The sequence below is a fragment of the Schistocerca piceifrons genome, chromosome 2 (genome assembly GCF_021461385.2).
Source record: "Schistocerca piceifrons isolate TAMUIC-IGC-003096 chromosome 2, iqSchPice1.1, whole genome shotgun sequence".
Lineage (NCBI taxonomy): Eukaryota > Metazoa > Arthropoda > Insecta > Orthoptera > Acrididae > Schistocerca > Schistocerca piceifrons.
In genome coordinates this window covers 516693715-516720179 of record NC_060139.1, presented here as the reverse complement: position 1 = coordinate 516720179, position 26465 = coordinate 516693715, and the positions used below count along the sequence as shown (strand labels likewise).

Sequence of the window (26465 nt, the reverse complement as noted above, 5' to 3'; positions counted from 1 at the left end):
TGGGTACACGACATGTTCCCTTGTATAAATAAAGGATTTTCAAAAACAATGATCTACTTCAAAACTCCATATATCGTGATAACAACATGCGATTAATTGCAAAATACATATCTTAAAATTTTAACAACGCTATTACAAATGCTCTATATGTCCAGCAGGAGCAGCATGAGCAACAGCTAGACGAAAGCTAAATTTGTCATGCACTTTAAGCAATGTATCTGCTTTCAGAGAAGTTATGGTGGCTGTCACTCAATTCTTTACATCTTCTATGCCACTTTTCTTCATGTATCCCCACAAGAAAAAAACGTATGGGATCCCAATAATGCAGGGCTTTGTCTTGGGGTCTCATGCACCCTGTCCAGCGTTGAAGCAGAGTGTCATTGAGAAACTGACTTATGTTGTTGTGCCAGTGCGGTGGAGCTGCATCCTTTTGGAAAATGAAGCCATTGACGTCCTCCTGAAGTTGCGGAAAATGACAGTTCTGCAGCATTTGAAGTTAGCACATTCCAGTCCCCGTGCTTTCCTCAAAAAAGAAAGTACCGTACACTTTATCACAAGAAAGCGCACAAAAATCTTTCACTGTAGATAAGTTTCTTTCGTGATCATATCATAAGGAGTGCTACGAAGCCCCATATGCGTTCGTTATGCCGGCTTACTTTACCGCTTCCATGAAATGTTGCTTCGTTAATGGAAACTAACCGTGGTAAAAATGTATCATGTCCTCTGGCAGAGAATTGCTGAAGTCAATCTGCTTCCATTTACCACCAACCCAAAGAGCTTGCACTTATTGTTTGTGGTTTATAGACCAAACGTCGCCTTAACACTCGCCATACATTCGTAGGAGGTATTGCCAGGTCTGTGCTTGCGCGCCTAGTAGACTGTCGTGGACGTTGCTCAAAGATTGCTGAATTCATTCCACCATGTCATCACAAGTGCGAGTTCGACCTGTACTCTTAACCTTTGCACAAGCTTCCTGTCTCTTCAAATTGGAGACACCAACGACGAATGTTTTTGTGTGCAGCGCACAAAACATCTTCTGCTGACCGGACGCCATCTTACTTCCGACTGACTGCAAACTGAGAAGACGCACAGACTGACGTCTATGGCGATTTTCTGAAACACTAGGTCATGCCCATTCAAACAACACACATTGCCTTGCTGCCACATCCCATGTTTCGTAACTATTTCCGTCCAAAACCAGGTCATTCTTTTAGAAACACTCTGTATTTTAGAATGATATTTTTCACTCTGCAGCGGAGTGTGCGCTGATATGAAACTTCCTGGGAGATTAAAACTGTGTGCCCGACCGAGACTCGAACTCGGGACCTTTGCCTTTCGCGGGCAAGTGCTCCACCAACTGAGCTACCGAAGCACGACTCACGCCCGGTACTCACAGCTTTACTTCTGCCAGTACCTCGTCTCCTACCTTCCAAACTTTACAGAAGCTCTCCTGCGAACCATGCAGCACTAGCTCAGTTGGTGGAGCACTTGCCCGCGAAAGGCAAAGGTCCCGAGTGCGAGTCTCGGTCGGGCACACAGTTTTAATCTGCCAGGAAGTTTCATATCAGCGCACACTCCGCTGCAGAGTGAAAAATATCATTCGGGAAACATCCCCCAGGCTGTGGCTAAGCCATGTCTCCGCAATATCCTTTCTTTCAGGAGTGCTAGTTCTGCATGGTTCGCAGGAGAGCTTCTGTAAAGTTTGGAAGGTAGGAGACGAGGTACTGGCAGAAGTAAAGCTGTGAGTACCGGGCGTGAGTCGTGCTTCGGTAGCTCAGTTGGTGGAGCACTTGCCCGCGAAAGGCAAAGGTCCCGAGTTCGAGTCTCGGTCGGGCACACAGTTTTAATCTGCCAGGAAGTTTCATATCAGCGCACACTCCGCTGCAGAGTGAAAAATATCATTCTGGAAACATCCCCCAGGCTGTGGCTAAGCCATGTTCCGCAATATCCTTTCTTTCAGGAGTGCTAGTTCTGCATGGTTCGCAGGAGAGCTTCTGTAAAGTTTGGAAGGTAGGAGACGAGGTACTGGCAGAAGTAAAGCTGTGAGTACCGGGCGTGAGTCGTGCTTCGGTAGCTCAGTTGGTGGAGCACTTGCCCGCGAAAGGCAAAGGTCCCGAGTTCGAGTCTCGGTCGGGCACACAGTTTTAATCTGCCAGGAAGTTTCATATCAGCGCACACTCCGCTGCAGAGTGAAAAATATCATTCTGGAAACATCCCCCAGGCTGTGGCTAAGCCATGTCTCCGCAATATCCTTTCTTTCAGGAGTGCTGGTTCTGCATGGTTCGCAGGAGAGCTTCTGTAAAGTTTGGAAGGTAGGAGACGAGGTACTGGCAGAAGTAAAGCTGTGAGTACCGGGCGTGAGTCGTGCTTCGGTAGCTCAGTTGGTGGAGCACTTGCCCGCGAAAGGCAAAGGTCCCGAGTTCGAGTCTCGGTCGGGCACACAGTTTTAATCTGCCAGGAAGTTTCACTCTGTATTTTGACTTACCAGTAGCACATACACGCCCCCATACACCACACATAGTTGATATGCCAAGGGCCGGACTGTGCTGCCGCCATCTAAGCGGCGGCACAGTGTGCACCATAGAGTTATCGCCAAAACTACACTAATAATAAAAATCTCAAACCTTATGTCTGTTTGTTTAAACATACTTATCTCAAATCCTGCTGGACGAATTGTCATGAGGTTTCCACAGGTAACTTGAGCGCAGTTTGGAGTAACGTATGGGCTTTATTTCATCAAAAGCAAATCACGGGAAACAATATATCGTGATTTAAAGTTTTATGTAAAACTGTTGTGTCTGTCATTTTCTCTGAACACAGAAAAAATTTTAACTGAAAGTTTCATGTAAAATCGTCTGTTGGACTTCGTAGTTGGGATGTTTAATCACCACAGTATAATACAGCGAAGAACGAATAGATGACTCTGTTGTTTTCGTAGTACAACGAAGAAACAATAGATGGCATTGTTAGTTTTCCGTACTAAGTGACTGATGTATTTTAGGAGGTTTACGTCATTGACAGAATTAAGTGAGGCAATCTAATTTTTACGAATGAAAACCAACATCGAATTAATTGGCTGGTATACACAGATACAGATTTACTTATTTCGCTTTGTGTATTACAAACTGCTTCTTCCGGTATTCTTTATTCATATTATTTGCTGGAAAAAGCAGATTTGTAAAGTTTGTTTTGTGATTTGGTTGTCTACTCATTAGATGTTGATTTCGTTTTGCTTATGTATACAAGCGCCAAGAAAACGTTCGAGTCTTTACGAATGCACCACAATGCCTAAATGACTGAGGTCCATGCGGTACATTGATGATCGTGAGGCAAGACTTGATATACCTTGAGAACATCAGGCTTTACCCCCTCTTTGTAAACCTCCTTCCGAAGCGAGACGCTATGCATCTCTGATCGAGACTATCATGCATTATCTCTCTCGTCAAAACCCTTCGCTCACAGAAGCTTGAAGTTACTTTCCTCTGAAGTAGCATCACAGAAATTTTGATGGAAGTGGTGCAGGCGAGTGATGTTCCATAACCAGTATTCCGCTTATTCCTAACAGTTTAATGTTTAGATTTAAACGTGTACAGTTCCAGGTGAGCTTATGCTATGGACATAAACATACATGACCATAAACAAAGCATAAGACGCAGACGCTGCTAGTTGGTTTTCATATGAACTACTCTACATGGCTCTCTCCGGTGTTTGTAAACCAAAAAACCTCCTTGTTCATGTCGCAAATCACACTACATCAAACGTTGTGTACGAAAAAAGTTTGTAAGTTAATAATAAATTCCACATGTACTAAGTCTTGGGTACAGCTATAAATAAACAGCGGGGTGACAGGTTTCTCAGCTAATCTACTCTAAAAATATCACCACTGCCATCATGCCAACTCCGCTCATGTACAAGTAACTCACTATTATTACAAATAATAACTCCTGCTGTTAACTTATTACAATACCAACAGATGTAATCGAAACTATATAAGTGGATATAACTCATATTATGCCACTCATGACGTCATATAGCACGGTATGGCAGCGTACACAAAACTTTCACTACGTTGAACGCTTTCTGTGGTTTCACTAAACTAAAAGCCGTAGACCTAAGCCTATATTTATTAAAATCACCAATGAATAAATCAGACAAACACTAGCCTTATCAACAAAACACAATAAAAACCACATATTAGGTTTCATTGCTGAAAATAAAAGAAGCAAATTGAATTGAACCAGTACCCACACGAAACCCCTGTGAGTGCACAAACGAAAGAACCAGCGAACTCTGCTGCAATCCAAGAGCCACAACTATCTTGGACCATCTGCTTTACTTATTGTATTCCTTATTTCGGGAACACACACTAACCACATGTCATTTACACGATATAAAAAGACAGAGGCTTCCCTTCGTTTCAATAATACTCACCCACGACAAAAAAAAAAAAAAAAGGCCTAGCGCGAATTCCAAGGAGAACAGCCATGGGAGAAGCAAGCAGAGAAAAATAGCTGCAATATCGCTTTATGTGGAATTATGTTAGTGACATCCTTAAGTCTGGACCGTTGTAAGTTTGAATTGTGGTTTATAGGATGTTGTGTCGTTAATAGTTAATCTTTTGATTCTATTTATGTTGGTTGTTCGTTTTTAAATGTGGGAACCTCTTCAAGAGTTTTTCCGACTAATCAGACTGATCAAGGAACATATGGTATGGATTTACTCTTTGCATGTCATGTACCACAGAATCGCTATGTTAACCCTTATTTATTGATTCATATGGACAAATGGTTCAAATGACTCTGAGCACTATGCGACTTAACTTCTGAGGTCATCAGTCGCCTTGAACTTAGAACTAATTAAACCTAACTAACCTAAGGACATCACACTCATCCATGCCCGAGGCAGGATTCGAACCAGCGACCATAGCGATCGCCCGGTTCCAGACCTCATATGGACATTCTGTACATATACATGTTATCCTCTTTAGAATATTTGTATAAGTTCTGTTGGGTTGTTTAGAGTTGGCAGTTAGTATAGTCGTCACATTTTAGTTGTAATTTTTCGGCTGCACCTGAAGATGGGACAGTTGTCCTGGAAATTGGTTGTTCTTTCTCTTCACTGGAAAACCAAAATTTATTTCAATTACATCGGATGTTATCAATCATAATCATACATAACACTTGCAGACGTTCAATCCAATAACTTGCCTGCTCTCATAGCAATCTTAGCCACTGTCGTAGTTCAGTTTAGGATAACCCTAAAAGATTTATTGCTGGTCAGATCTTTATACTCTACTGATGAACTTCTTAGTAGTACCAGTAGACATACATATTACTAATAATATCAAACCTAAGGTTCAAATGGCTCTGAGCACTATGGGACTTAACATCTGTGGTCATCAGTCCCATAGAACTTAGAACTACTGAAACCTAACTAACCTAAGGACATCACACACATCCATGCCCGAGGTAGGATTCGAACCTGTGACCATAGCGATCACGCGGTTCCAGACTGAAGCGCCAGAACCGCACGGCCACACCGGTAGCATCAAACCTATGTTTTGCGTAAAATATATTTGCACATGTTTGGTGAAGTAAAGTGATCGGGGTAGCTTGAAAGTGTACCTGAGGATTTTTGGTAACAATAGCGTAATAACTACCCTATACACAAAACTAAATACAGGGTGAATCAGCTAAAACTTGCAGAAATGGAAAGTCCTATTAATGTGCGGTTTCACAGAGTGGATTGTACTGCTTGTGCCCTCGCTCCTGAGGAAGTGTCAGAGAGAGACAGAAACTATGGCAGGGGTAAATTCCCATACATCAGCCACTTACACATCGCACTCTCGGCTCAGGCCTACCGCCTCGCCTCATACATCACAATAACTTAAAGCAACGCTGCAGTTCCCTGCCTCGCTGTTGCTCCACTCCAAACAAATCGTACGTGCAGTACGCCGCTGCAGCTCCGCGCCATGTTTACTCTGTCTGGCCGACTGGCTGCCGCCTATTACCACACACTGCCAGCGGCCCCAGACTTCATCGCCCAACCTCGCCTTTACTAAATTTTTAACAAAATTCCCCTTTCCTACGACTAAGACTAATATTAGCACAGCAGTTACAACAGCTAACTCTCTGGGCAGTTCTTTTAATCCTTTATTCACAAAAGTCTGAATCTCATTTGGTGGATTTATGTCATTGATAAGAGTCGCAAACCCACCAAATTCTATCAAGACATTTGTGAATAAGAGATCAGTTGTAAAATATACCGCATGCTCAAGTTTGACAAGTTCTTTTATCGTTACTGGATTCATTATCAGGGATAAAAATGAAAAGTATCTAGTCTCTCCTCGCAGCTTTGGGAATATGGCGACATTAGAATAAGGAATAGTGACCATAGTGGCGCCAGACAGAGAGGCGTGCAACAGTCTGGGTAACACACGCGACAGTATCGGCTAAACGGTTAGAAGTTCCGGCAGCCGATAGTTTGGCAAATGTTTGAGTCACCTGCTGGAAAATTTGTAGAAACAGCAATGCTGCTATTGTAATCTGGAAGACGGTCCTTTTCTCAGTTCGGTTGTGACTGAGGATCTTTACCTCGTGGCACTGAGGCTAAAAGTTCAGAGTAGAAAGAAAATACGAGTACTATTCATATGCATTTGGGCTATCCACAAAGTACATTACGTTTTGGAATTAAAAATAAACAAAGTATTAGAAAATTTTGTTTATTATATACAGATGAAAGCCACACTTAAATACTACTTTTCTACATAGTTGCCATTTAAATTAAGGCACTTATCGTAGCGATGGACGAGCTTGGAAATTCCTTCGTTGTAAAATTCGGTCGCTGCGCCTTCAACCACGTGGTTACCTCTTCTTGAAGCTGTGCGTCATCATCAAAACCCTGCATAGCCAACCACTTCTTCATTGCTGGGAATAAGTGGAAGTCGCTCGGTGCCAGGTCGGGACTGTACGGCGGATGAGGAAACAACTCCCACTTAAAAGATTCGAGAACTTCACGAGTGGCATTTGTCGTGTGGGCCCGGGCGTTGTCGTGAATCAGCAAGATCTTTGAGCCCAACTTTCCCCTGCGCTTGTTTTTTATTGCTCTTCTGAGGTTGTGCAGAGTTTGGCAGTACCTTTGAGAGTTTATTGTAGTGCCTCTTTCCAGGAAATCCACAAAAATCACACCTTTTCTGTCCCAAAAGACAGTCGCCATCACCTTCCTTGCCGACATTGTCTGCATGCATTTCTTGGGTTTTGGGGGGGAATTTGTGTGCCCCCACTGCATTGACTGCAATTTTGTCTCGCAGTTCACATGCTTAACACATGTTTCGTCACCAGTAACGATGCGATCAAGTAATGAGTCGCCATCTTTCTCGTAAGCGTCCAAAAACGTTAACGCTGCAGCCATTCGCTGATTTTTGTGAATCTCTGTCAAGATTTTTGGTATCCATCTTGCACAAAACTTGTGGTAAGCAAGCTTTTCGGTAATGATTTAGTGCACCAAACTTCGTGAAATTTGTGGAAAACTCATAGAGAGTTCCATTATTGTGAGATTACGGTTTTCACGGACCGCGGCATCGACTTTTTCGACAGGTTCGGCAGTCACTATGCTGGGTCTTCCACTTCGCTCTTCGTCGTGAACGCTAGTTCGGCCATTTTTAAATTTTATGACCCATTGACGCACTCCACCTTCAGTGATTATGTTGTCCCCATACACTTCACAAAGCTGCTGATAGATTTCTATCGGTGTACAGTTTTTTGCAGTCAGAAACCTTATTGCAGCACGCACTTCACACTTCGCTCCATTTTCAATTAACGCTGACATTTCAAACTGTCACAGCAACTCAACGAAGTACAGCACGAACCTCTCACTAGCACTGCAGGATGCCGACTGAGCGGCGAAATGCCATGACACCAAGATGGCCGCGCTAGCCCCGCCCCTAACGGACACAAACGAAAACGTAATGTACTTTGTGAATAGCCCTCGCATATATATATTACGTCTTACTACTCACGCTGCACGTTGTGAGGTGTCTCTTATCTTGAGGGATATTTAATTTTCCAAATTTTGCGTTTATTGAAATTCGGGAGGTAGTCGAAATCAATTCGTTGCATGAAGCAGTGATGAAGAATAAGCCGACAGTGAGTGGGAAGTCGATTCCCAAGGAGACAGAGATAGCATCCGGACCACATGGCTCGAAGGTGGAACACGCGATTCGAGAGCGAATCTTACTCGACAGTATATATGTAGGGGAGTCATTAGCGCCATGACTTCACTGTATTGGCTATTGATGATTACTGTTCTCTTTGTGACATAACTAATACTAGCAGGAACCGACCGGTCATCAGGGCCTTATTGCAATAATAACGCTGTGTAGTAAAACTGTAAATTCAATAAACGAGGGCTACGAAATGTTAAGATGTATGGAAGAGATTCTGGCTGCTCGAAAAGCTCACCAGTCTGCGACAGAACATATTCTGAAGCTGTTCATAACTACAATCGGGGATAGAAAGTATTCAGATACTGTTCATTAATAATATTCGATTTTATCTTGTTCTCGGAACTTATTAACTTTGTGTGTTTGGAAAGAAACGCATTGTAATGGCATCCCGGAACTTATTTCACTGAAACCAGCTGCTTGCACCACTAATTCAAGTCACAGGCCCCTGCTTTTATCTTCTGCAGAATCCATGGCGCTTCCAGATTTGCTTCTCCGAACACCATCTACGAGAGCTTCACAGAGTATAGGTAGGAGCAAAACCTACGCGCTGATCCACTACGGTAATCGTAGAGCGGGTCATCTTAACTAGCGCAGTATCTCGTAGGAGGGTTCGACCAATATACTGTACGTCAATTACAGCACTTTCTACGGAATCGTTGTTCAACTGAGAAACTTTTATGGAAGTCAAATACGCAAGGGGAATTTGCATCGTCTAGGCAGTGATGTACGTGCAACTACATGCAGACATAACCACAGTCGCCCTGAGAGTTCGAAGTTCGTCATCTGTTCTACGACTAGAATGTTTGCAATTAATCTTTTAAAAAGATTATTCTGAAACAACATGTTCTCATCAGACACTGACATAAAAATAGGCCGTTGTGTAATAATCATTGATTTATGCAGAACGCAAACGGTGGCTGATGTTCTGAGTGTTAATAGGATTTATGGTGTACTGAAATTGGAGTGGTCGTGCAGTTACTCAGTAAATTATCTGTCGTGGATATACGCAGAAGAAGCAAAGAAACTGGTATGTCTACCAAATATCGTGTAGGGGCCCCGCGAGCTCGCAGAAGTGCCTCAACACGACATAGTACGAAGTCTAATAATGTCTGAAGTAATGTTACAGGGAATGTAAATCATGAATCCTGTAGTGCTGTCCATAAGTCCGTAAGAGTACAAGGAGGTGGAGATCTCTTCTGAACAGCACGTTGCAAGACATCCAGAATATGCTTAATAATGTGTTGCTTGAGGCTTTCCCGACGGACATGTTGTATCTATGGTTCTCGGGCAAGACGTCGGATGTCATAATGAAAACTCCTCAATATTTCGTCAGCGCAACTGGCTGACATCTTCAGGTGCGACGAACACACTGCTAAGGCAAGACCAGAGCTCCCTATTTATGCCAGTCTTAGGCAGGAAGTGCGCATGCGTGGAGGCGCCAAATTCGATGGCCAATAGCGACGATATCAACCGATAGCTGGAAGGACAGCAACGCCACCTACAGGTTGAAGAACCAAATACTTCGGCGCACGCGCGGAGGCTGCTGCCGCTGCTCTGCGCTGCCATCGGCCGCGCCAGCGACCTCTGTCGGAAGCCGCAAGCAAAAATGCGCGTCCACGTAGGCGCCTGATTATCCTCCCGTTGTTAACAGAATATTTATGTTGGTGGCGAATCGTCATCCGTCTTATGACCAATAGTACTCCTCTCTGCTGGAAGCGACTTCAATATGGCCAGTGCTGCATCCCTAGCTGTACTAAGCTGAAATCCCGTGTCTGTTTATAAGATTCGTCGAGCTACGTATTTCCACTGCTTCCTTAATAACACTGTCCCAGTACGAACTCGTCGATGCGAGAATTTTGGTATGTTGATAATTCATAGAATGGCCTGTAGTGAGACAATGCTCGGCCACTGCAGACTTTTCTGGTTGCTCCAGACGATTGTAGCGTCGGTGCTCAGTACATCTCTCTTCTACAGTACGACAAGGTTGTCCGATGTACGACATGCCGCAGCTACAAGGAATCTCGTAAACACCGGGTCTTCTTAGGCCAAGGCTGTCCTTAGATGAGCCCAAGAGGGCTCTGAGTTTTGCGGGCGGACGAAAGAGACATTTAACTTTATGCCTCTTCAATAATCTTCCTATTTTTGAAGATACACCGTCCGATGTATGGCAAGATGACCATTCCCCTTTGTTCTTCGCCTTCTTCCACTTCCTCACGTTGGGTAACCCGCTTCGGTTGTAAGGCACGGTGAATCTCCCGTTCGGAGTATCCATTTTGTTGGAAAGTGGTACGCAGATGGAGTAGCTCATTGGATAAGCTGTCTGAGTCTGATATGGCTCGTGCTATGTGGACCAACGTCCTCAGTACGCCACTTCGTTGCGAAGGATGGTAACAGCTGGTGGCCTGTAAGTATAAGCCCGCGTGCGTTGGTTTACGGTACACTGCGTAACCTAATGTGCCATCTTTTTTTCTCCGTACCAACACGTCCAGGAATGGAAGTTCGCCGTTTTTCTCCATCTCCATCGTGAACTTGATGTTGGGATGAAGCCAGTTAAGATGCTCAAGAAACACATTCAACGATGCAATGCTGTGAGGCCAGATAACAAAGGTGTCGTCCACATATCGCCAAAAACACGTAGGTTTCAAATCCGACGTCTGGAGTGCTCTCTCCTCGAAGTCTTCCATGAAAAGATTAGCCACAATGGGTGACAGGGGACTACCCATTGCGACGCCGTCAGTCTGTTCAAAGTATTGTCCATTAAATAAAAAGTACGTCGAGGTGAGCACATGTTGGAATAAGTCTGCAGTGGCCGAGCATTGTCTCACTACAGGCCATTCTATGAATTATCAACATACCAAAATTCTCGCATCGATGAGTTCGTACTGGGGCAGTGTTACTAAGGAAGCAGTGGAAATACGCAGATCGACGAATCTTGTAAACAGAGACACGGGATTTCAGCTTAGTACTGCTTCGGATCCAGCACTGTCCATATTGAAGTCGCTTCCAGCAGAGAGGAGTACAATTGGTCATAAGACGGATGACGGTTCGCCACCAACATAAATATTCTGTTGACAACGGGAGGATAACCAAGGCGCCTACGTGGACGCGCATTTTTGCTTGCGGCTTCCGACAGAGGTCGCTGGGGCGGCCGATGACAGCGCAGAGTAACAGCGGCAGCCTCCGCGCTTGCGGCTTCCGACAGAGGTCGTTGGGGCGGCCGATGACAGCGCAGAGCAGCGGCGGCAGCCTCCGCGCGTGCGCCGAAGTCTTTGGTTCTTCATCCTGTAGGTGGCGTTGCTGTCCTTCCAGCTATCGGTTCATACCGTCGCTATTGGCCATCGAATTTGGCGCCTCCACGCATGCGCACTTCCTGCCTAAGACTGGCATAAATAGGGAGCTCTGGTCTTGCCTTAGCGATCTCCGGCGGTAATCCGGAAGGATACCGTCCTTCGATTGGCCTTTCGGTTCTAATCGAAGCGTTAGGTGTATTGCAGGTTCCAGCCACCCTGCAGCGGTCCAGCCAGCAGCCAGCAGCGGTCCCAGCCAGCAGCAGTCTCAGCCAGCTGCCAGCAGCGGTTCCTGCCAGCAGCCAGCAACCAGCAGCGGTTCCTGCCAGCAACCAGCAGCGGTTCCTGCCAGGAGCCAGCAGCCAGCAGCCAGCAGCCAGCAGTGAGCCCAGCAGTCAGCCAGCGTCCAGCAGCCAGCCAGCATCCAGCAGCCAGCCAGTGTCCAGCAGCCAGCCAGCGTCCAGCAGCTGGCAGCAGTCCCGGCCAGCAGTGGTCCTGGCCAGCAGCAGGAGCAGCAGCAGCAGCGCCCCCACCTGCCGGCCAGCCAGGTCGACTCCCCCGCCAGCAGCAGCAGAGTGGGGCTTCGACCCCAGTCTCCTTCATCGTTTCTCCGTCTCTTTTCCTCTGTGTTTCTCATCGCCTTGACCGTCCCTCGTTTGCTTCTTTGTCCTGTCCTATGCTTTTCCCCTTGTCACCATGTCAACCCCCACAACCCCCACCACCACCACTGCAGCCACCACCACTGCTATAGTATACACATCTCCCTCCACCGGCGCCACCACCATCACGTGGTGTGCCCAATCCCCCCCCCCCCCCCCCGTCAAACCATCCCGCCACTCCTCACTCTCCCATCTCCCTCACTGTTTGTTGCTCCATCCCTGGCTCCTCCCTGCCTTGCCTCCTCTGATCCCTTCCCTCCACTGCCCCCCTCCGCCCCTTTCGTTTCCACGGCCCACGCTCAAGTTTCCCCTTCGCCCTCTTCATCGTCTTCATCATCACTGTCGCCATCACCCTCACCATCTCCAGCGCCGACTCCAGCACCAGGACCTGCCCCTCCACACCACCTTCCAGTTGCTCCTGTCCCCCACACCTCCTCCTCCGCCGCCATCAATCGCCCTAGTGCCACCTCTTCCTCTTCTGCATCCAAAAAAGCTCCGTCTTGTCCCCATTCACCTGTTTAAGATGCCATGGATGTCTCGCTGCCTGTCCCTGCCCCTGCCCCCTCCTCCTCCTCCTCCTCCTCCTCCTCCTCCTCCTCCCCCTCCTCCTACCGCTACATCCTCTCCTGTCCTGATCCATCCCTTCTTGAGGCCCGGAACCTCACCCTCTTCCTTCGCCAGAATTTTCCTGGTGCCCCCATCTTCCTCCTCACTCCTCGCCATGATTCGGTGCTCATCTCCTCCCCCAGCCCTACCCTCCACACAGATCTCCTTTCCCACAACCCTGTCACCCACTTTGGCCCTAATGCCTCCCTCACCCCTTCTCCTTCCCCGCCTCCCTCCCGCCAACCCCAACCCCCACGTCGCCCACTGACCCTCACCGCCGTGATCCCTCGGCTTAGTCTGGCGATCACAGAGGAGGAGGTGTTGGCGGAGCTCAAGGCACATCCCCATCTGGAGGTGCGTGCGGTTCGCCGCACCCATAACTCAGCCAGCCCCACCCGCCTTATGCGGGTCTTTTCTGAACACGCCCCCACCATCGACCGTCTCCTGAAGGAGGGTGCCCTTCTCTTTCACAAACGCTACCCTTCCCGTTCCCCTCCTCAATCCCTCTGCTGCCAAAGGTGCTTGCGGTATAATGCACACCCGACATCTGAGTGCCGCGAGGCCCCCACCTGCCCGCACTGTAGGCAAGCCCACTTTTACGGCAGTGCCCCAATCTCCAGTCCCCTCCCCCCCCACCAGTAATACCTGTAACCTCCCTCATCCTACTTACTCCCAGAAATGTAAGGCCTGACCCCCTCCTACCACTCCTGAACTCACCGTTACTGTCCGCCCTCTGGACACCACCACCCCTCCCGGCAATTCCCTTCGCCCACCCCGTACCGCTGAGGACATCATCAGATTCCTCACCATCATCCTTCAGAATGTTCATCCTTTTCAGCGCCCCCACACCCTCCAACAGATATCCCTCGCCGCCCATTTCGTTTTCCAACTAAAAATGTATGCCACCTACTCCAACAACCACGCCCATTTCACATTCTCCCGTCTTGGCGCCCTTGTCTAACTCCCTATCATGTCGCGACAGCACCGTATCCTTTTCAACAACGTCCGCTCCCTTCCCACCAACAAGAACCTCTTCCTGCACACCCTTGCCACCAGCTGCGTGGATGCCTTCCTCCTCAATGAAACCTTCCTCCAACCCCACCACACCATCCACACTTCACCCTGCCTCCTTCACCACTCCGAAAATCCCCTCCCGATTGCGCGTTGCCATTTGTCACCACCGCCATATCCCCGTTTGGCTCCAACCTCTCCTTCCCGACCCCACCGAGCACCTGATCATTAGTGTCTTCTTCCCCGGCCTTACCGTCACCTGCGCCACCATCTATGTCCGCCCTAACGCCCCTATTTCCTTCGACTTCCTCTCCCACATTGACCGTACCTTCTCCTTCTACGTGATCGCCGCCGACCTCAACATAGATAGTCGTTCCGCCGCACAGTTACGGCGGTGGCATCGGTTCCTCTCTTCCCTTCAAGGTGACCTCATCCCCATCCCCCAGCACACCCGTCCCGAATCCAACTCCACTCCCAATGTTGTCCTTTCCTCCCCCAACTTCCTTGTCCGCATAACGGTGGATGTCCTGGAGCCTATTGGTAGTGACAATCTCCCTATCCTCCTCACCGTTTCAGAGAGTCGTCGACCCCGCCCCGACACTCGTAATGACCATCCCCAAAAGTACGTCCATGACTATTCCTGTACCAACTGGAATGCCTACCGGGATACCCTCTCCACCCAGGTTGATAGCCACCCCTTCACCTACCACCACCCTGACGATGTAACCCATGCCACCTCCTTTCTCCAGCAGACCTTGTCTGAGGCCGTGGAGGCCCATGTCCCTACAGTCGCCATCCATCCCCACCGTCCTACCTTACCCCCACAGGCCATCCTCCTCCTCCGTGAATCCCGCCGTCTCTACCGTGTCTTCCTCCACACGCATGACCGGGACACACTACGACACCACCATCAACTCCAGCGACACATTCGTCATTTGCTCACAGCTAAGAAACGCCGGGAATGGCGACAGACATGCACCCGTTTAAATGCTACCCTACCTATCGACTGGTCCAAGTTCTGGTCAGCCTTCCGTCGCCTTACCAGAACTAAACCCTCCCCCTACTATCCTCTTCTCCATGATGATCACCCCTTCCCTTACACCCTTAGTAAGGTCAATCACTTTGCCTCCTACCTCTCCGATGATCCCCAGTTCGATTACTCCCTCTTCCCTGATGTCCGCGATCGAACTGACACCTCTGTCCCTCCCCTTGCACCTGGTTTCCAGTTCTTGGACAACATTGCACACACGGAACTCAATGCCCCTATCACTAGACAGGATCTCATTGCTACACTCAGCACAAAACGCAGCACCGCTCCTGGTCACAATCGTGTCACCTACCATCACCTTCATGAAGCTCCTGTCTCTTTCCTCTCCACCCCGGCCAGGGTCTACAATGTAGTCCTGTCCACCGGTTACTATCCCGACCTGTGGAAAACCTCCTGTATCCTGATGTTCCTTAAACCTGGCAAACCGCCACCCGCCGTATCCTCCTACCATCCCGTCAGCCTTACCTCGGTCTTCAGCAAGGTCCTGGTATCAATCCTCACCCGACGCATCCACCAGCATATCCACCAGCACTGCCTCCTCTTCAAGCTCGAAACCTTCGCCCTTCCCATTAACCACGTCTTGCTCCTTTCTCTCCCACCGTCCTTCCTACGTCACCATCCATAACACGGATTCCTACATCTTTTTTCCCTCTGCCGGTGTGCCCCAAGGCTCCGTCCTCTCCCCTTTTCTGTACCTTTTGTATACGGCGGAAATGCCGCAGCCGTCACCACCCGTCCACCTTCGCCAGTTTGCTGATGACACCGCCTTCCTTGCCCTTGTGCCCACCCTGCAGCGTTCCCAACACCTTCTCCAATCCCATCTTGACCAGTTCACCGTTTGGTGCAACCAGTGGTTGCTCAAGGTCAATCCCTCCAAAACCCAGGCGATCATTGTAGGCAAAACCACCCCTTCCTTCCGCCTCCTTGATTTCTATTTCACTGTCTATGGCCGTCCTATCGCCCTCACCCCCACCCTCAAGTACCTTGGCGTCACCCTCGACCGTCGCCTCTCCTGGACCCCCCATCTCTGGACAATCCAAGCCAAGGCACACTCCTGACTCCATCTCCTCAAGCTCCTTTCTGGCTGTACATGGAGTCTGGACCCCTCCACCATCCTCCAAACCTATAAATCCCTCATCCGCCCTATCCTTTGTTACGCCCATCTGGCCTGGATCTCCGCCCCCCCCCTGCCTTTTATAAATCCCTTCAAATCCTTGAACGCCATGCTCTCCGCCTCACCTATCGCATCCGTCTCCCCTCCCCCACGTGGATCCTGTATGATCTCATTCCGTTCCCCCACCTCCTCCTTTTCCTTGAAAGGATACACATCCTGTACACCCCCCTCAAACTCGATCCTCTTCTCCCACTTGTCTCGCCCATCCTCTCCCACCCCCGCCCGCTGCCGCGACTGTATTCCCACGTCCGACCCGGTCTCCATCTCTCCACCCTCCTTACCCTCTCCCAAGGTGGCTTCCGCCAGCTCCCCCTCCCTGATGATGTCCTCCTCCCCTCCATCTACCCCTCCTATCAACTTTGATCCTCGCCTCCCTTCCTGTGTCCTTTCCTTTAGGGAACCTCCCTCCCTTCTCTTTCCTTTTCCCCCATGCCCTTCCTCCACCCCACTTCCCCCAGGCTTCCCCTCCCCCTTCCTCCCTTCCCCCTATCTCCCCTGCCCATGGCATCTGGTCTCCCCTCTCCCTCTCCCAGCCCCCCTCCTCCTCTCTTGGCAGGTCCCCGGACTCGTACATGGTTAGTGAACATTCGCGCGCTGGAGATCAACGCCTCGTGTTCTGTGTGTGCTGTCGTTTTGTGCTTAAGGGGTTCAGTGTTATTCGTTTTGTGCACCTACGTTCACATGTGACAATTTTCGTCTATGTATGTGTCCAAGTGTCTGAACAAATTTTATCTTGGACTCTACTCCCGTGAACGGCTCCATGTATTTTAAAAAGTGTTTGTCTCCGTTTGTATGTCCACCATATTTTTTATCTCACATTGTCTTCATTTGTATCTTTTGTGTTTCTCTGAGGCCAAAGAGCGGCGTAGTATGCTGCTGCTGGCCTGCCTGTCAACAGGTTTAAAAATAACTATAAAGAAAAAAGAAATTGCCTTAGCAGTGTGTTCGTCGCACCAGAAGATGTCGGCCAGTTGCGCTGACGAAATATTGTGTAGTTTTCACTATGACATCCGACGTCTCGCCCGAGAACCATATATATGCTCAATAATGTTCATTTCTGGGGAGTTTGGTGGTCAGCGGAAGTGTTTAAACTCAGAAGAGAGTTCCTCTAGCCACTCTGTAGTAATTCTGGACGTGTGGGGTGTCACATTGTCCTGCTGGAATTGCCCAAGTCCTTCTGAATGCACAATGGACAAGAATGGATGCAGGTGATCGGACAGGATGCTTACGTACGTGTCGCCTGTCAGATTCGTATCTAGACGTATCAGGGGTACTATATCACTCCAACTGCACACGCCCCACGTCATTAGAGAGCCTTCACCAGCTTGAAAAGTCTCCTGCTGATATGCAGCGCCTATGGAGTCATGATGTTGTCTCCATACCCGTGCACGTCCATCCGCTCGATACAATTTGAAACGAGACTTGTCCGACGGGACGTCATGTGTCCAGTCATCAACCGTCCAGTGTCGGTATTGACGGGTCCAGCCGAGACGTTAAGCTTTCTTTTGTGCAATCAGCAAGTGTATACGAGTGGGCGCTTGATTCCGAAAGCCCATATAGACGATAATTCGTCGAATGTGTCGAAAGCTGACGCTTGTTGATGGTACTGAAATCTGCAGCAGTTTGCGGAAGGGTTGCAGTTCTGTTACGTTGAACGATTCTCTTCAGCCGTCGTTGGTCCCGTTCTTGCAGGATCTTTTTCCGACCGCAACGATGTCGGACATTGGATCACTACCTCAAAGATGATGTGTCCGATTGCTCGTGCACCGACTGTAACACCACGTTCAAACTCACTTAAATCTTCATAACCTGCCATTGTAGCAGCAGTAACCGATCTAACTGCGCCAGACACTTGTTTTCTTATATAGGCGTTGCTGTCGGCAATACACATGCTTATACCAGTCTCTTTGCCGCTTTGTTGTATTTCTCATTGGAATAATTGTGATGTAAGTAACCACCTAAATCTGGCTTTGGAGAGTATATCTGGGCAAGGTCACGACGAAAACTAGCCTTAAGGAAAGTAGTAATGTTCACAGAAGTCTCTAAAAATTAGGCAGCTAGCAACCATAATGGAATACATGTCATACAGTTTGTCAGCTTTAACGTTATTTTATTAAACTTTTATACTATGCTCCGAAATTTAGTAAAGTAATATAACGTGAGAAGTTCATTTTAATGTCAAAATACGCCATAATTTGATACAAGTACGTCAGGTATGTCAGTCCAACAACGTACCTTGGGAGCATTAATTAAATATGTGTCAAGTGATTTGCTAAATAACGGAAAACGTTTTGTCTGTTTTTAAATACAGTTATTTAATTTACGCCTGTGCTTAGTAACATTGCAATATAGTGTCATTTGCAGCTGATGCGTGACAGAACGCTGACATTATTTACGACACAGCTTTCATATGTTGAACACTGAATATCTCAGAGCATTTGGAATGAAGCTGGGCATCATTACCGTAATGACAGGGGTGAACTTACATTTAGAATAACAATGCAGAAAAGGTGCGTTTCATTCGGCCAGTGGCTACGTGTTTTGAATTATAGTTAGTGAGGCATCTAATCTTATGGGAAGTGATAACACATATCAATAATTTTTAAATTTTCTTTGTGCATTCAATTCACTTTAATTTGCTGTTGATTTACTTTTTTTCAGATTGTGATATCCATTTGTTTGCTACTATCTTCAATTGCGCCTAGCAGGTAGCACTGAAGAGCAACATAAATGTAACGAGAGCCTGACTAGCCGTCGATAACAAACACAGTTCAGTCTTATGCCGCATAACAGAATGAAACAAAAGAGTTTCGAATTACTGTGTACTCATCTTTTCCTTTTGATAGTTGTTTTCTTAATTGATGTATCTAAAGAAAATTAACTTCACCGTTTTTAACACTGAATTGTTGAGGCAATCAAGAAACGTGACCTGTTCCTCAGCTGCATTACAACACGATGTGTAAGCACAAATTACATAACTTGATAATGGTGAAACATTTAGAAATTTATGGTTTTTATCAGCTAAAGGCAATGATAATAATGGCAATGTCAATAACACTACGAAAAGTGTCAGGAATATCAATATGAATTCTTAACCGGAAGAGTAGTACGCGAGACTTTCGCTGAACACTCAAGACTAGCTCAAACATCAGGATTGAGAACAAGAACTGAAAGGTAGTATTCGGTGACACGGCAAACCGTCAAATCTTGGTCAAGTACTTTCCAGAGCTCCTTACCTGTTAAGCACCTTTGGAAACATTCATCTGTAATCAGAAAGAATCAGATCAAGACTAGAAACTACCAAATGTGTAAGAGGTAAGGAGCATAGCAAATTTATTTTCATCAATATAGTTTCTTGGGTACACAGTATTGTTGCAGAGCCCCTTAAGTGTGCCTACGAGAAAGGGAACATCGAATACATACGGTAAGTATAGTTTAGGGAGCAAAGATGGTTCCGAAAGAGTGGTTCCAAAAGAGTGACCGACGGCACTAATTCATCCCATACGTCAAAACTACAAAGGATTACCATTAACAACAGTGACATCTCAAATGCGTTGCTGAACAGAATGCAAAAGAGACACAATCCACGAACTGGTGCTTACCAAAGAGGGTACAGAAAGGGCAGACAACGCACGGAACAAACCTTAAATCAGAACCTGGTAATCGCCTATCGAAAACATAGAAGCAAGCCTATGATTCAATAGTTAAACACTGTTCCAATTTTTAAGGAAATGAGTCTCGATACAGCGAACTTGTTCAACACACCTTAACCAACATGACGTTCAAGACCAAGTTTAGAGGAAGGCTTCCAGACCCGTTCAAGGTTTGAAAGCGGGGTCAGACAGAATGACACAATCACTTCCACGTTGCTTGATAAAGTAATCAGGGTATGGGCACGAGAAATAAAGGAGTAGGTGGAATATCATGGGGATGAAAGAGAATAAAATGTAGAGAGACTGTCGGGCATCTGCAAACGACGTTTTGACGACAGAATCTTCAGAAGGTGATATTAATGAAACCATTCAGCTCCAAAGTCAAGCAGGAAAAATTGGTTTACAGACCTCTATCGGGGTGGCACAGTTTATGAGGAACGGAAAGACAGCTGTCAGATGGATGAACTTATAAGTAGAGAAAGTTCAAAAGATAGAGTGGTTTAAATAACTAGGGGAATGGACAGAAACTGGTCTAACAGAAAAAGAAGACGTGCGAACACAACAAAGAAGGTAAATGCAGTATACAAACTCAGTATGAACATCTACAACAACAATAACCTTTCGATCAATGCAAAATTAAGACATTTCAGACAGTGATCCTCCCTGAAGTTCTATACGTAGCAGAAAAGTTAGTTAGGATGATAAAACTTGTGGAATGGAGGATTCTGCTGAGGATATTGGGATCCTGAAAAACAGGAGACGGTCAGCAAAGTATTAACTACACACGATGAATCACCTAAAACTTGCACTGCAATTTTCGGAAATCGAAGGTGCTGTTGATGTACGGTTTCCACAGAATGGATTCGCAGTCAGGCGCACGTATTGTCAGCCCAGCAACGGATTGTAATAGTACTTAGTGTATTTCTGTGCAAACTTGCACCTTTTTAAATGGAAAAATGCCTATTGACATTAACAAACGAGAAGTGGGGTAAATTAGAATGTCAGTTGTGTTTGTTGCAGGATTCTGGTGCCAGCCTTTAAACGAGAAGTAGGGTAAATTAGAATGTCAGTTGTGTTTGTTGCAGGATTCTGGTGCCAGCCTCTTACGAGATATCGTATTTAGGTAAGTTCCCTAGCCACCACTTGCACAATACCTGTCGTAACACAAGCTAAAGAACAACACAAGTACATGCACTAGTTATATATATTCTGACCAGTAACGAGACAATTGACCGTAACAGGTTATGTAGAAAATGACGACCGACATAGGCAATACACTCTTCCAGTTTGGAACTATTGGTGCGCACGTGCTAGCATTTCAGCAGAGATGTCCGAGCAGGCTGCAGCAATACGTCGTTCCTTATCATCGCGAGTAGTTGGTATGTCCTTGTAGACAACTTATTTAGATCTTCCTAACAGAAAAATGTCTACAGGCATCAAATTCGGTGAACGGGCCGACCAAGGTAGCTATCCTCTGCTTCCAGTCCAACGATTTGGAAATAATTCTCAGGACATGCTTTAGTACTTTGTGCACTATGGGCTGGACAGCCATCTGCTTCACGTCTGCTGTGCAGCGAGCTATCTTAATTTAAGCATTAACTGAATTTTGTTACTTGTCACTTCTTCTTCCGTGTGTTTTTGCTTTTAGGAAGCTTTAATTGTCGAGTGCTAGTACTAGTGTTCCATAGATTTCGTGTTTGTTTTGAATACAGTCAGAGAGAATCCCTTTAGTCAGCCATAGTGCCAGTAGTGTCAGTGTCGTCGTAACTGCCGTCTGCTTCACGTCTGCTGTGCAGCGAGCTACGTTAATTTAAGTATTAACTGTATTTTTATTACTTGTCACTTCTTCTTAAGTGTGTATTTGCTTTTAGGATTGTCGAGTGCTAGTAATAGTGTTCCATAGATTTCGTGTTTGTTTTGAATACAGTCAGAGAGAGTCCCTTTAGTCAACCATAGTGGCAGTAGTGCTAGTGTTTGTTTTCAATAAAGTCCAGAGACAGGTAGTGCTATTTTCATTGTTTTCTACAAGACGTGGCTAGCAACCACAGTTTAGTCAACAATCAGCCGCCTTTAGTGAATTAGCAGTCTAGTTAAAAGTTGGTTAACTCTCTATAGTAAATTGATTTCTTATGATGGGTAGGATGTGTGACTGCTGTGTACGGATGCAGGAGGAGGTGACCTCTGTTCGCGAACAGCTGAGCGTGTTGATGGCCGCGGGCAGCCGTATTCGGGCTGCTGCCTCGGGGTGTAGCGGCAGTGGGGAGTCTGGTGCGTCGCATGGTACACCCCAGGTGTTACATGCTTCATCCACTGTCCCTGCTGTCGAGACATCTTCGCGGGTACCGGGCGCGGTTGGGCCACCCTCTCCCCAAGGGGAGTGGCGGGTTCAGCGGCGTTCACGGCGCACGAGGTGGAGGGTCAATGTTGAGGCTGGCCGTGTGGCATCGCCTGCTCTGCCTGTGAGTGGACATATGGCCGCTCCTTCAGCAAGGTCCGAGGAGGCACACGGGGGGAGGGGTTTATTAGTTATTGGGAGCTCCAACGTTAGGCGGGTGATGGAGCCCCTTAGGGAAATAGCGGAAAGGTCGGGGAAGAAGGCCAGTGTTCACTCTGTCTGCTGCCGGGGGGGTCTCATCCGAGATGCGGAGGAGGCCCTGACGACGGCGATAGAGAGCACTGGGTGCACCCGACTACAAATTGTTGCTCATGTCGGCACCAATGACTCCTGCCATCTGGGTTCAGAGGTCATCCTCAGTTCGTACAGGCGGTTGGCGGAATTGGTGAAGGCGGAAAGCCTCGCTCGCGGGGTGGAATCAGAGCTAACTATTTGTAGTATCGTTCGGAGAACCGATCGCGGTCCTCTGGTTTGGAGCCGAGTGGAAGGCTTAAACCAGAGGCTCAGACGATTTTGCGGAGATCTGGGGTGCAAATTTCTCGACCTCCGCTATCGGGTGGAGAAATGTAGGGTCCCCCTGAATAGGTCAGGCGTGTACTACACGCCGGAAGCGGCTACAAGGGTAGCGGAGTACGTGTGGAGTGCACATGGGGGTTTTTTAGGTTAGAGAATTCCCTCCTCAGGCCCGACAAAACGCCTCCTGAGACGCGGCAAGGTAGGAGTAGGCAAAATGCAACAGGAAATAACAATATTAATGTGCTAATAGTAAACTGCAGGGGCGTCTATAGAAAGGTCCCAGAACTGCTCTCATTAATAAACGGTCACAACGCCCATATACTACTAGGGACAGAAAGGTGGCTGAAACCAGACGTAAACAGTAATGAAATCCTAAACTCAGATTGGAATGTATACCGCAGAGACAGGCTGGACAGTGAAGGGGGAGGCGTGTTTATAGCGATAAGATGTGCAATACTATCGAAGGAAATTGACGGAGATCCGAAATGTGAAATAATTTGGGTGAAGGTCACGGTTAAAGCAGGCTCAGACATGGTAATTGGATGTCTCGATAGGCCCCCTGGCTCAGCAGCTGTTGTGGCTGAGCACCTGAAGGATAATTTGGAAAATATTTCGAGTAGATTTCCCCACCATGTTATAGTTCTGGGTGGAGATTTTAATTTGCTGGATATAGACTGGGAGACTCAAACGTTCATAACGGGTGGCAGGGACAAAGAATCCAGTGAAATTTGTATAAGTGCTTTGTCTGAAAACTACCTTGAGCAGTTAAACAGAGAATCGACTTGTGGCGATAACATATTAGACCTTCTGGTGACAAACAGACCCGGACTATTTGAAACAGTTAACACAGAACAGGGAATCAGCGATCATAAAGCGGTTACTGTATCGATGATTTCAGCCGTAAATAGAAAATTTAAAAAAGGTAGGAAGATTTTTCTGTTTAGCAAAAGTGACAAAAAGCAGATTACAGAGTACCTGACGGCTCAACACAAAAGTTTTGTCTCAAGTACAGATAGGGTTGAGGATCAGTGGACAAAGTTCAAAACCATCGTACAATATGCATTAGATGAGTATGTGTCAAGCAAGATCGTAAGAGATGGAAAAGAGCCACCGTGGTGCAACAACCGAGTTAGGAAACAGCTGCGGAAGCAAAGGGAACTTCACAGCAAACATAAACATAGCCAAAGCCTTGCAGACAAACAAGTGAAATGTAGTGTGAGGAGGGCTATGCGAGAGGCGTTCAATGAATTCGAAAGTAAAGTTCTATGTACTGACTTGGCAGAAAATCCGAAGAAATTTTGGTCTTATGTCAAAGCGGTAGGTGAATCAAAACAAAATGTCCAGACACTCTGTGAACAAAATGGTACTGCAACAGAGGATGACAGACTAAAGGCCGAAATACTAAATGTCTTTTTCCAAAGCTGTTTCACAGAGGAAGACTGCACTGTAGTTCCTTCTCTAGATTGTCGCATAGATGACAAAATGGTAGATATCGAAATAGACGACAGAGGGATAGAGAAACAATTAAAATCGCTCAAAAGAAGAAAGGCCGCTGGGCCTGATGGGATACCAGTTCGATTTTACACAGAGTACGCGAAGGAACTTGCCCCCCTTCTTGCAGCGGTGTACCGTAGGTCTCTAGAAGAGCGTAGCGTTCCAAAGGATTGGAAAAGGGCACAGGTCATCCCCGTTTTCAAGAAGGGACGTCGAACACATGTGCAGAACTATAGACCTATATCTCTAACGTCGATCAGTTGTATAATTTTGGAACCCGTATTATGTTCGAGTATAATGACTTTTCTGGAGACTAGAAATCTACTCTGTAGGAATCAGCATGGGTTTCGAAAAAGACGGTCGTGTGAAACCCAGCTCGCGCTATTCGTCTACGAGACTCAGAGAGCCATAGACACGGGTTCACAGGTAGATGCCGTGTTTCTTGACTTCCGCAAGGCATTCGATACAGTTCCCCACAGACGTTTAATGAACAAAGTAAGAGCATATGGACTATCAGACCAATTGTGTGATTGGATTGAAGAGTTCCTAGATAACAGAACGCAGCATGCCATTCTCAATGGAGAGAAGTCTTCCGAAGTATGAGTGATTTCAGGTGTGCCGCAGGGGAGTGTCATAGGACCGTTGCTATTCACAATATACATAAATGACCTTGTGGATGACATCGGAAGTTCACTGAGGCTTTTTGCAGATGATGCTGTGGTGTATCGAGAGGTTGTAACAATGGAAAATTGTTCTGAAATGCAGGAGGATCTGCAGCGAATTGACGCATGGTGCAGGGATTGGCAATTGAATCTCAATGTAGACAAGTGTAATGTGCTGCGAATACATAGAAAGATAGATCCCTTATCATTTAGCTACAAAATAGCAGGTCAGCAACCGGAAGCAGTTAATTCCATAAATTATCTGGGAGTACGCATTAGGAGTGATTTAAAATGGAATGATCATATAAAGTTCATCGTCGGTAAAGCAGGTGCCAGACTGAGATTCATTGGAAGAATCCTAAGGAAATGCAATCCGAAAACGAAGGAAGGAGGTTACAGTACAATTGTTCGCCCACTGCTTGAATACTGCTCAACAGTGTGGCATCCGTACCAGATAGGGTTGATAGAAGAGATAGAGAAGATCCAACGGAGTGCAGCGCGCTTCGTTACAGGATCATTTAGTAATCGCGAAAGCGTTACAGAGATGATAGATAAACTCCAGTGGAAGATTCTGCAGGAGAGACGCTCAGTAGCTCGATACGGGCTTTTGTTGAAGTTTCGAGAACATACCTTCACCGAAGAGTCAAGCAGTATATTGCTCGCGCCTACGTATATCTCGCGAAGAGACCATGAGGATAATATCAGAGAGATTAGAGCCCACACAGAAGCATACCGACAATCCTTCTTTCCACGAACAATACGAGACTGGAATAGAAGGGAGAACCGATAGAGGTACTCAGGGTACCCTCTGCCACACACCGTCAGGTGGCTTGCGGAGTATGGATGTAGATGTAGATGTAGATGTAGATGTTGTTAGCATAGGTTCCTCCTAGTCTGCATAGAAAAGACATCTATTGTCAGTGGAAGTAAGTCTGATAGGGGGCTGTGATACTTGTGCACGTACATTGTTCCATCTATGGAAAACGGGTCTGTGAGCTGATGGTTGACATGGACGCGGACGTTCCACCTGACGAAGCCAATGGGGGTGCCAACAGACCAATAGGGCATGTTTCGGTGGTGTATCTAGCCATGATTGATAAATGTGGGTTCATCACTAAACAAGATATATGATATATCTGGAGCATCCTGTGTTAATGCCCATGTACAAGAGTTAGGCTAACACATTTCTCGTAATCGTTTCCATGCGGCTCATTATAGAGAGAGATGTGATAGGGGTGGAACATACGTCGATGGAGAATGCGGAGGACACTTGCCTAATTTATGCCAATTCCTCGAGCAATTGCTCGGGAGCTAACGTGCGGATCAACAGCAACAGCAGCAAGAACATTGATTTACCCCTCTTCTGCCGTTGAAACGTCCCCTTAGAAAAATTACAAATTAATGTCCTGGTAAACTTCTACGTTATTTGATACAGAGAGAGATGAGTAAAACTGAACGTACTCAGACATTTCTCTCTTTACTTATTCTGATCATTAATAAAGTGACACACAATATTTTTAGCGCAACGCAATCTGACTTTCAATAATCCCTACAAAAGAATGGCCCTGACTAACAATAACCTATACCTTTCATGAATCACTCACCTCACAAAAATCTTCGTTACTCGAACTACTGCAATACAGCGAGCGCCAATACTGCCAGCTAAATAAAAGATTCTAGCTACGGAAGGCACTAACTACTGATAGGCATAGTTAGCAAATGAAAGGTTTTAATAG

The 26465-nt window shown here is 46.7% G+C and overlaps 1 protein-coding gene across 1 annotated transcript in view; it reads left to right on the top strand.

The window, feature by feature from the left end:
- LOC124775535 (translation initiation factor IF-2-like) overlaps positions 1–26465 on the top strand; it is a 105256-nt gene that overhangs the window by 50952 nt on the left and 27839 nt on the right. Inside the window, exon 2 of the mRNA XM_047250366.1 lies at positions 11719–12086. Within this exon, the coding sequence (XP_047106322.1) occupies positions 11719–12086 (368 nt within the window). The remainder of the gene's footprint in view (positions 1–11718; positions 12087–26465) is intronic.